A 12498-nucleotide genomic window follows, 5' to 3' on the forward strand; every position below is an offset into this window, starting at 1 on the left:
AAAATAACGCATTTATTTAAAATTTTTGAGAACGCATCGACGGGATTTGAACCTAAGATGTTCGGGGTCGTAACCTAACACGCTAACGCTGAGCTAATCGTACGCTTGTGGTATCTATCATTATAACAATATATATATTTCTACTCTTTATCAGAAGTTTCTTTGTTTCAAGTAAATTTTTACTGCCGCCAGAAACAAGAGTGCCGTTACTGCAAATTGTTACTTTTGTCGTAATATTTATGTAAAGTTCAGAAGATTTTCCATCAAATCATATTTATATTTTCTATAAATTTTCAATAAATTTTCCATAAAATCTATATATTTTGATCATATACGTTTAAGGCTTAAATTGAAAAAAACTTGATTTCGGTAAATAATAAACTTCTGAACTTTACATAAATATTATCATAAAAATTAAATTGTAGTTACGGACATTCTTGCTTCCGGCGACAGTATATTGATAATTTTAAAATGCTAACACTTTGATTTAAGCAAAAATTATCTTAGATTAAGTAAATACTTTTTAATTTCGAACGAATGGTTTCTGTGGTCATTAAATATTTGTTTACTGATCACAAAGAAATATATTGTCGGTTTCAAAAAACCAAATCTTTGATTTGAGCAAATATTTTCTTAGAAAAAGTAAATATTTGTTAAACATATTTATCGATATTAAGTAATGTATTTTCTGGTTTGAAGTAAATATGTTCTGATACCAAGCTAATGATTTCTGTCATTTAAGTAAATATTTGTTAAACATATTTATCGATATTAAGTAATGTATTTTCTGGTTTGAAGTAAATATTTTCTGATACCAAGCTAATGATTTCTGTCATTTAAGTAAATATTTGTTAAACATATTTATCGATATTAAGTAATGTATTTTCTGGTTTGAAGTAAATATGTTCTGACACCAAGCTAATGATTTCTGTCATTTAAGTAAATATTTGTTAAACATATTTATCGATATTAAGTAATGTATTTTCTGGTTTGAAGTAAATATGTTCTGATACCAAGCTAATGATTTCTGTCATTTAAGTAAATATTGTTCAAACATATTTATCGATACTAAGTAATTTATTTACTGGATAAAAGTGAATATTTTCTAATTCCAAAGTAATGGTATCTTTGATTCAAATACATAATTATTTACCAATTACAAAGAAAGATATTTTTAGTTTTCAAACACCAACGCTTTGCTTCAAGTTAACATTCTCTCAGATCAAATAAATGATTTTGTAGTAGAATTTTTCAAAAACCAAAGTTTTTATTTTATTTATTCAAAATAATATTTATTTTCATCAAGTAAATATATATTTAATTATGTACAGATATTTTCGTAGATGAATTGCTTGAGTCAAAGAAATATTTATTAAAACAAAATATATATTTCGTTATTGAAAGTGAATATTTGTTTGCTTTTAGTATCCCAGTATTACTAAATTGGTAAATTTAGTAATACTGTAATACTAAATTGGTTTTCTTGAATTAAATAAATATTTTTTTATTCAAGTAATTTAAAAACTTAAATTCAACAAAAATTTATTTAAAATTGGCTACTACTTTTAAGTAAATGCATTTATTACATGTAAGAAAATTATTTCACAGTTTTAAGAAAATATTATTTGATTTAAAATAACGTTTTCTTCATGTGAGTAAATATTTATTAAGGACATAAATTACTTTTACGCAAATAAATATTTTTTTGAAAGTAAAAAAATTTGCTAGATTTTAATAAATAATTATTTAATTCAAGTAAATAAATTTCAAGTTAATATATTTACTTAAATCAAATAAATTTTTTTTTCAGTGTGAAATATATATATATATATATATATATATAAAACTTATATTTTGAGATAAAGATATTTCTAAAAATTCACCTTGTATAACATGGCTTTTCTATTTCTCTTGAAATTGTCCGCGATACGAATTTTGTCCCCTCGCTTCATTTGTCTCAAACAGGGATCGCCTAACCGTGCGAGCACTGCGAGCCTGCGAGATTCGCGCTCCTAGCGGTCTCTGCTGATTGGCCAGCATTTGAATAAACGATAGTTATTTCAACAGAGAAATGTTGTTTTGAATATTTTACTTGTTAATATTTTACTTTCTCGTGTAATACATTTAATGTAACTTTTACGAAGTGTATATTAATACATTTTATTTTGAGTTATATTAACACATAATATTAATTATTTTAAATTAAGTGTAATAAATACATTTGATTTTAGTAAATTTGATTATTTTGTATGTCAAAGTTTACGATTATTTGAAGATTTACTTTAACTTTTGTTTATGTTGAGATAACTTCAAGACGTGTTGATTTTTTGAAATAATTATGTTAAAAGAACTCAAAATAATATTTAATTTCTAAATGACATACATAAAGTGTTAAAATATAACACATGAAAATGTTACGAAAATAATAACATAGCTGTTATATGTTAATTTTACATTGAAATAATAATCAAATCTTGGTAACGCATTATTTTTTTTATATATAATTTATTTTACAATATATGTATATATACATATACAACATTATAAAAAAGTTACATTATAAAATTAAAAATATAATAGAGGAAAGTACCCTATTATGAGATAGGATCCTAATATGAGATGGCGGGGTTTTTTCATGATGGGATCAACAGATGTGGCCTATATAGGGCCTTTTAGCTTAACATATCTCATATTAGGATCCTGTCTCATAATAGGGGACTTTCCTCTATACAATATTTATTTTTTACATAAAATTACGTATGCAACATTCGGTATGCATACAATAACACGAAAGTCTTACAATGTAAAACACGTAATTATTATGTAACATTTCTTATCAATTAATGAGTAATAATTTCAAAGTTTATTTTACTATATCTAATTTACGTGAGCAACTGCGATCAAAAAGATCGTTAATAAATTTATTGCTTATGTTTTTCAATCAAGAAGAATGTTAATTATTGGCATACCATATTTTACGAGATTCAAAGAAAATGACTAGTATGCGAAAAAATACAGAAAATTTCGGTCTAAGACAATGATCAAACTGAAAAATACGCGACGAAATATAAAACGATCCCGAGTCAATTCCGACATATGTAATTTTTATAATACTTGTTACAATTATAGGGGATGCACCCGCGAGTCCCCTATAATTATTATTTCTCTATATGTGATAATAAATGTCAAACATTAAACGTTTCGCATATTCGCCTACGATTTGAATTATTGTATAATCGAATAAACCGAAAACAATGTGATTAATCGCACGTATGAATTCTAATTCCCGTTTTACTTACAATAGGAGATAGATTTTACAAGCTTGAAAAAAAAAATTCACTAAACACGTGTCATAATTTCCGTCTTATTATACGCATCCGATTAGATAATTAATATTATACAATTTTCATATTTTTGATGTATAAAATTATCAATTGATTTGATGTATACAATTTAATTACATAACATACACAATATATGTATACATAATATATGATATATACATAATAATTACATCATATATTTACAATAAAATACGATGTAATACAATAATCTGTAAAAATTAGTGATATTTAATATTTAAATTGGTATTTAATCTAAAATATAATTATTATATTTTATATTAAATAATTTTAATACATATTAAATAATTTTTAACATAAAAATTATTTAATGTAGAAATTAATAGATGTTATTCAATATACATTTAAGTTGTTATTATTAAAATTTTAATAATAATGAATATAATTATATTTATTATTATTATATTAAGGATATTACTTTTATTTTGTTTACAATTTTTTCTATCGAATTATACCCCCTTGTCCCTGTCTACCTGAATCCCTACCTACCTACCTACCCGTATTCCGATCTACAGTCCTACCTATCCATTTTCCTACCTACCCGTGTTAAAATCTAATATACAAAACTTTAATTAAGACGCGACACGATTAATAAGAGACCTAATTTGCTGGTTAATCCAGCGAGATACTTGAACGGGATACCTCAAAGTGACACGACACGGTCACTTGAGATGTGAAAAATGTGGAATTAGGAGTTTTAACGCGCGCGATTGGGATTTAAGTACGGTTTTTCTAATCTCGCACGTATGCGAGAAAATATAAAGAAACTAGTCCTTTGGGACAAAGGACTGGCATAAAGCCAATTTTAATCAAAAATAGATGGATAGGTTACAAAAAATTAGGGTAAAATCGATGCTTTGTTAAAATAAATTTTAGCAATTATCACATTTTCTATAAAATAAATCGCATAATAAAAGCAAAATATTTTTTACCTTTTTTATTCATGTGTATAATTTAGGCATTTTGCACGCTTTTTTTATGCATACTAATATTCTAAATATATTTATATACAGGTATTGCTTTCTTGCATCAATTTATATAATATTTAATCTTGGATAAACATATGGAAAGAAATAAATGAGTAAAAGAATAAATAAATAAAACACATCCTAATTAAATTCATAATTTTCCCTATCAACGGGTTTTTTTTATAACATCTAATGCGATAGCTCTTTTGTTTAAGAAAAATTCTTATCTCTTTATCTAAGAAAATTAATTTTTTAAAGAAATTTAAATAAAAATTTATTTACTACATATATTTAAAAATCATTACTTTAATTGTCAGAGTATTATTTTATTTCTTGTTTCTCTCTGTGCTACTAAAATATTTACTACTCTAATTGCAAATAAAATTGATCTACGTAACAAAATTTCAAAAATTTAATATCTTATGTACTTTAAAATTTTATATACAAAAGTTATTTATATAGAACGCGGCAGTTCGTCAATATAACTCGATAAACAACGATGAGCTCTTTGCGAGCTCCGTGCGTGCAAAGTGTGCGAGTATTTCATCAAGCACAATCGCATAATATATCGATAAGTGACCAAGATTAAATATTTGCCATAATCAGTTTTAACTCATCCATTTTAAGGCAACGGATCTACGAGATGTAATAAATTTATACTATAATTTATTGTCATAATTCGACATGTACCGAGATATACATATGCTCTATACGTAAATAATCGTAGATTCGTTACCTAAATAACAAAAATTTCTGACTCACCGACCCCGATGCGCAGCAGCGGAGCTGTATCTGCAACGTCGCTACGATGATTCTGTAACAATCAAACATATAATCCAAATTAGAGCAGGAAAGAAAAGGAACAGTCAGTATTTCGAAAAATATTTACCGAACATAAAACACGGAATTCTATATTTTAATTAGTTAAACGAATTTAGTAAAAAATCACGTTCAATTTCTTGAAAGTACTCTATTTATTAAACACAAGAATTTCAAATAAAATTTCAAAAATACAATTTTTTCTAATTTTTACTCTCTGACTAACTATCCGATTGAAAAATCGATTGAAAAAATCTTCCACAAAAGACACAATATGTACCAATTATATTTACCACATGTTGTTCCGCCGGCGCCTGATGCCTCTCCTAGGCCTCCACCTCCTCTCAGGCTGCTCGGGATGTCCCTCGTGTTCCCTTGATGCGAAGCTGATACTTCTTCCCGCGTGGATATTTTCTGTAACATAAAAATAATCGAATCGATTAAATAATTGTCACGCGCATCAAACATCTTATTCGTTATTCAGATTAATATTCTTTCAAATTACTTCTTCGAAAAAGGTCTTTACGTTAGAATCAACTTGAATCAAATTTTTCGATTTATTTCTTTTTACTAATTTATATTCCGAAACACGGTTTAATGTAGCAACTAAATAAAAACCAACGAAAAAAGAGATTCTATAATATCTTTAGAAAAAATAAAAAATAACACTTACCAGAAGTGTTAGTACGCCGATGCCCGATGCCTCTCCTAGGCCTCCTCCTCCTCTCAGGCTGCTCGGAATGTCAGCTACGCAGGATTCCCTCGCTGCTCCGATGTCACCTTCTGCGTCGTTATTTTCTGAAACATTCAAATGAACGATTCGATTAAGTAAAGACAGAAGAGATAGAAAATTTTTGGACATAAGTGACATAGTACGTGAAAATGAATTACACTCACCACTTTCTTTTAAGCTGTTCCGGCCGCAAAATCCACCTCCACCTCCGGGTCAGATAGGAGTCTCGAGCCACATTCAGACTCGTGGCAATGCAGTGTGACTTCATCCATTAAGCAAGAAAAATGAAGAAGCCATTTCGGCTATATTGCATTAATTTTACGACGTTGTTGCAATATAGTCGAAATATTTTTTGACTTTTCTTGCTTAATGGAAATGTAATTGCTGAAAAGAATTACAAATTATTCCCTACCTACGTTTTAGCTAAGGCCCTACCTACGCTTATTTCCCCACGCTTCCCTACGCTAAAACTCACCGACACCGATGCGCAGCAGCGGAGCTGTATCTGCAACGTCGCTACGATGATTCTGTAACAATCAAACATATATTCCAGATTAGAGCAGGGAAGAAAAGAGACAGTCTGTATTTCGAAAAATAATTACCGAACGTAAAACACGGAATTCTATATTTTATTTTGTTAAATCAATTTAATAAAAATATAACGTTTAATTTCTTGAAAGTATACTCTATTTATTGAAGACAAGAATTCGAAATAGAATTTTAAAAATTAAACTCTTTTTTAATTTCTACTCTCTGACTAACTTTACTATTCGATTAAAAAACCGATTGGTTAAACTTTCCGCGAAACACAATATGTATAAACCAATTATATTTACCGCATGTTGTTCCGCCGGCGCCTGATGCCTCTCCCTGGCCTCCACCTCCTCTCAGGCTGCTCGGGATGTCCATCGTGTTCCCTCGATGCGAAGCAACGTTGCTCCTTCCCGCGTGGATATTTTCTGTAACATAAAAATAATCGAATCGATTAAATACGTGTCACGCGCATCGAACATCTTATTCGTTATTCAGATTAATATTATATTTTAAATTACTTCTTCGAAAAAGGTTTCTACATTAGAATCAACTTGAATCAAATTTTTCAAAATATTTCTTTTTACTAATTTAAATTCCGAAACACGGTTTAATGTAGGAACTGAATAAGCACAAAGAGGGATTCTATAATATCTTAAAAAAAAATAAAAAGTAACACTTACCAGAAGTGTTGGTACGCCGATGCCCGATGCCTATCCTAGGCCTCCTCCTCCTCTCAGGCTGCTCGGAATGTCAGCTACGCAGAATTCCCTCGCTGCTCCGATGTCACCTTCTGCGTCGTTATTTTCTGAAACATTCAAATAAACGATTCGATTAAGTAAAGACAGAAGAGATAGAAAATTTTATGACATAAGTGACATAACAATTAAAGTAATCTTTAAATCGACCGTGACTGGCAATATATAACGTCTTTTCCGATATGAACATAGAAAAACCGTGAGCCAACTTGGTTTGTCGGATTCACACAGTACGTTTTCGGATCAAATCGAGACCTTATAAATTTCGACCATGGGATTTGGTCAGTTGATGTAATTTATAAATTAAATAGTTTAAATTTTTATTGCGAAAAAATATTACCCCAGCCAGGGTTTGAACCTGGAACCTCCCGTATACCGTGCGGGTGTCGTGCCAATTCGACCACTGGGGCTGTGGTAATATTTTATCGCAATAACAACTATAAAATGGAGCACCAATTTTTAGGTCGACGGTGTATAATAAACAGAATAATAATCTTCCCTCGCCAGTATATAGAATAACAATTAAAGTAATCTTTAAATCGACCGTGACTGGCGAAAAAATATTACCCCAGCCAGGGTTTGAACCTGGAACCTCCCGTATACCGTGCGGGTGTCGTGCCAATTCGACCACTGGGGCTGGGGTAATATTTTTTCGCAATAAAAATTTAAACTATTTAATTTAAAAATTACATCAACTGACCAAATCCCATGGTCGAAATTTATAAGGTCTCGATTTGATCCGAAAACGTACTGTGTGAATCCGACAAACCAAGTTGGCTCACGGTTTTTCTATGTTCATATCGGAAAAGACGTTATATATTGCCAGTCACGGTCGATTTAAAGATTACTTTAATTGTTATTCTATATACTGGCGAGGGAAGATTATTATTCTGTTTATAAGTGACATAGTACGTGAAAATGAATTACACTCACCACTTTCTTTTAAGCGCTTCAGGCCACAAAATCCACTTCCATCTCCGGGTCAGCTAGGAGTCTCGAGCCACATTGAGACTCGTGGCAATGCAGTGTGATTTCATTGCCATTAAGCAAGATAAATCAAGAAGCCATTTCAGCTATATTGCATTAATTTTACGACGTTGTTGCAATATAGTCGAAATGTTTCTTGACTTTTCTCGCTTAATGGAAATGTAATTGCTGAAAAGAATTACAAATTATTCCCTTGATGATGTCTTTTGCAGACAAGATTTTTTATACGCTTAACTTTATGAGCGTGAAGTCTCGCGGCGCGGAGAGACACGCGACGGACCGTATGAGCGAGCGAAGCGTATAAATGTCCCGCGGCGCGGCGGGGGGACACGCGACGGACCGTATGAGCGAGCGAAGCGTATAAATGTCCCGCGGCGCGGCGGGGGGACACGCGACGGACCGTATGAGCGAGCGAAGCGTATAAATGTCCCGCGGCGCGGCGGGGGGACACGCGACGGACCGTATGAGCGAGCGAAGCGTATAAATGTCCCGCGGCGCGGCGGGGGGACACGCGACGGACCGTATGAGCGAGCGAAGCGTATAAATGTCCCGCGGCGCGGCGGGGGGACACGCGACGGACCGTATGAGCGAGCGAAGCGTATAAATGTCCCGCGGCGCGGCGGGGGGACACGCGACGGACCGTATGAGCGAGCGAACGGTATAAATGTCCCGCGGCGCGGCGGGGGGACACGCGACGGACCGTATGAGCGAGCGAACGGTATAAATGTCCCGCGGCGCGGCGGGGGGACACGCGACGGACCGTATGAGCGAGCGAACGGTATAAATGTCCCGCGGCGCGGCGGGGGGACACGCGACGGACCGTATGAGCGAGCGAACGGTATAAATGTCCCGCGGCGCGGCGGGGGGACACGCGACGGACCGTATGAGCGAGCGAACGGTATAAATGTCCCGCGGCGCGGCGGGGGGACACGCGACGGACCGTATGAGCGAGCGAACGGTATAAATGTCCCGCGGCGCGGCGGGGGGACACGCGACGGACCGTATGAGCGAGCGAACGGTATAAATGTCCCGCGGCGCGGCGGGGGGACACGCGACGGACCGTATGAGCGAGCGAACGGTATAAATGTCCCGCGGCGCGGCGGGGGGACACGCGACGGACCGTATGAGCGAGCGAACGGTATAAATGTCCCGCGGCGCGGCGGGGGGACACGCGACGGACCGTATGAGCGAGCGAACGGTATAAATGTCCCGCGGCGCGGCGGGGGGACACGCGACGGACCGTATGAGCGAGCGAACGGTATAAATGTCCCGCGGCGCGGCGGGGGGACACGCGACGGACCGTATGAGCGAGCGAACGGTATAAATGTCCCGCGGCGCGGCGGGGGGACACGCGACGGACCGTATGAGCGAGCGAACGGTATAAATGTCCCGCGGCGCGGCGGGGGGACACGCGACGGACCGTATGAGCGAGCGAACGGTATAAATGTCCCGCGGCGCGGCGGGGGGACACGCGACGGACCGTATGAGCGAGCGAACGGTATAAATGTCCCGCGGCGCGGCGGGGGGACACGCGACGGACCGTATGAGCGAGCGAACGGTATAAATGTCCCGCGGCGCGGCGGGGGGACACGCGACGGACCGTATGAGCGAGCGAACGGTATAAATGTCCCGCGGCGCGGCGGGGGGACACGCGACGGACCGTATGAGCGAGCGAACGGTATAAATGTCCCGCGGCGCGGCGGGGGGACACGCGACGGACCGTATGAGCGAGCGAACGGTATAAATGTCCCGCGGCGCGGCGGGGGGACACGCGACGGACCGTATGAGCGAGCGAACGGTATAAATGTCCCGCGGCGCGGCGGGGGGACACGCGACGGACCGTATGAGCGAGCGAACGGTATAAATGTCCCGCGGCGCGGCGGGGGGACACGCGACGGACCGTATGAGCGAGCGAACGGTATAAATGTCCCGCGGCGCGGCGGGGGGACACGCGACGGACCGTATGAGCGAGCGAACGGTATAAATGTCCCGCGGCGCGGCGGGGGGACACGCGACGGACCGTATGAGCGAGCGAACGGTATAAATGTCCCGCGGCGCGGCGGGGGGACACGCGACGGACCGTATGAGCGAGCGAACGGTATAAATGTCCCGCGGCGCGGCGGGGGGACACGCGACGGACCGTATGAGCGAGCGAACGGTATAAATGTCCCGCGGCGCGGCGGGGGGACACGCGACGGACCGTATGAGCGAGCGAACGGTATAAATGTCCCGCGGCGCGGCGGGGGGACACGCGACGGACCGTATGAGCGAGCGAACGGTATAAATGTCCCGCGGCGCGGCGGGGGGACACGCGACGGACCGTATGAGCGAGCGAACGGTATAAATGTCCCGCGGCGCGGCGGGGGGACACGCGACGGACCGTATGAGCGAGCGAACGGTATAAATGTCCCGCGGCGCGGCGGGGGGACACGCGACGGACCGTATGAGCGAGCGAACGGTATAAATGTCCCGCGGCGCGGCGGGGGGACACGCGACGGACCGTATGAGCGAGCGAACGGTATAAATGTCCCGCGGCGCGGCGGGGGGACACGCGACGGACCGTATGAGCGAGCGAACGGTATAAATGTCCCGCGGCGCGGCGGGGGGACACGCGACGGACCGTATGAGCGAGCGAACGGTATAAATGTCCCGCGGCGCGGCGGGGGGACACGCGACGGACCGTATGAGCGAGCGAACGGTATAAATGTCCCGCGGCGCGGCGGGGGGACACGCGACGGACCGTATGAGCGAGCGAACGGTATAAATGTCCCGCGGCGCGGCGGGGGGACACGCGACGGACCGTATGAGCGAGCGAACGGTATAAATGTCCCGCGGCGCGGCGGGGGGACACGCGACGGACCGTATGAGCGAGCGAACGGTATAAATGTCCCGCGGCGCGGCGGGGGGACACGCGACGGACCGTATGAGCGAGCGAACGGTATAAATGTCCCGCGGCGCGGCGGGGGGACACGCGACGGACCGTATGAGCGAGCGAACGGTATAAATGTCCCGCGGCGCGGCGGGGGGACACGCGACGGACCGTATGAGCGAGCGAACGGTATAAATGTCCCGCGGCGCGGCGGGGGGACACGCGACGGACCGTATGAGCGAGCGAACGGTATAAATGTCCCGCGGCGCGGCGGGGGGACACGCGACGGACCGTATGAGCGAGCGAACGGTATAAATGTCCCGCGGCGCGGCGGGGGGACACGCGACGGACCGTATGAGCGAGCGAACGGTATAAATGTCCCGCGGCGCGGCGGGGGGACACGCGACGGACCGTATGAGCGAGCGAACGGTATAAATGTCCCGCGGCGCGGCGGGGGGACACGCGACGGACCGTATGAGCGAGCGAACGGTATAAATGTCCCGCGGCGCGGCGGGGGGACACGCGACGGACCGTATGAGCGAGCGAACGGTATAAATGTCCCGCGGCGCGGCGGGGGGACACGCGACGGACCGTATGAGCGAGCGAACGGTATAAATGTCCCGCGGCGCGGCGGGGGGACACGCGACGGACCGTATGAGCGAGCGAACGGTATAAATGTCCCGCGGCGCGGCGGGGGGACACGCGACGGACCGTATGAGCGAGCGAACGGTATAAATGTCCCGCGGCGCGGCGGGGGGACACGCGACGGACCGTATGAGCGAGCGAACGGTATAAATGTCCCGCGGCGCGGCGGGGGGACACGCGACGGACCGTATGAGCGAGCGAACGGTATAAATGTCCCGCGGCGCGGCGGGGGGACACGCGACGGACCGTATGAGCGAGCGAACGGTATAAATGTCCCGCGGCGCGGCGGGGGGACACGCGACGGACCGTATGAGCGAGCGAACGGTATAAATGTCCCGCGGCGCGGCGGGGGGACACGCGACGGACCGTATGAGCGAGCGAACGGTATAAATGTCCCGCGGCGCGGCGGGGGGACACGCGACGGACCGTATGAGCGAGCGAACGGTATAAATGTCCCGCGGCGCGGCGGGGGGACACGCGACGGACCGTATGAGCGAGCGAACGGTATAAATGTCCCGCGGCGCGGCGGGGGGACACGCGACGGACCGTATGAGCGAGCGAACGGTATAAATGTCCCGCGGCGCGGCGGGGGGACACGCGACGGACCGTATGAGCGAGCGAACGGTATAAATGTCCCGCGGCGCGGCGGGGGGACACGCGACGGACCGTATGAGCGAGCGAACGGTATAAATGTCCCGCGGCGCGGCGGGGGGACACGCGACGGACCGTACTGAGCGAGCGAACGGTATAAATGTCCCGCGGCGCGGCGGGGGGACACGCGACGGACCGTACGAGCGAGCGAACGGTATAAATGTCCCGCGGCGCG

General features: G+C 42.3%; 1 protein-coding gene and 1 long non-coding RNA gene across 3 annotated transcripts; both read right to left on the reverse strand.

Annotated features, from left to right (window-relative positions):
* Window positions 1–5035: 5035 nt before the first annotated feature.
* Window positions 5036–6221, reverse strand: LOC139774582 (uncharacterized). 2 transcript variants are annotated; one of them, XR_011718608.1, is made up of 4 exons: window positions 6047–6221; window positions 5823–5947; window positions 5443–5563; window positions 5036–5144 (listed from the first exon to the last, which is right to left on the reverse strand). XR_011718608.1 is itself a non-coding variant. In XM_071709980.1 (3 exons), the coding sequence occupies exons 1-3, from the start codon at window positions 6018–6020 to the stop codon at window positions 5134–5136; spliced, it is 330 nt and encodes a 109-aa protein (XP_071566081.1). In that variant the 5' UTR covers window positions 6021–6027; the 3' UTR covers window positions 5036–5133. The 2 variants fall into 2 exon arrangements, 1 of the variants encoding a protein (XP_071566081.1); XM_071709980.1 differs by lacking the exon at window positions 6047–6221 and having other exon boundaries at window positions 5823–6027.
* Window positions 6222–6282: 61 nt separating this feature from the next.
* LOC139774585 (uncharacterized) lies at window positions 6283–8788 on the reverse strand. The gene is made up of 4 exons (XR_011718611.1): window positions 8105–8788; window positions 7097–7221; window positions 6719–6841; window positions 6283–6409 (listed from the first exon to the last, which is right to left on the reverse strand). It is a non-coding gene; the product is annotated as an uncharacterized lncRNA (long non-coding RNA).
* Between the last annotated feature and the right edge of the window lie 3710 nt (window positions 8789–12498).

The sequence above is a fragment of the Temnothorax nylanderi genome, unplaced genomic scaffold (assembly GCF_030848795.1).
Source record: "Temnothorax nylanderi isolate EJ_2023f unplaced genomic scaffold, tnyl_v1.0 TNYL_tig0083_pilon, whole genome shotgun sequence".
Classification (NCBI taxonomy): Eukaryota; Metazoa; Arthropoda; class Insecta; order Hymenoptera; family Formicidae; genus Temnothorax; species Temnothorax nylanderi.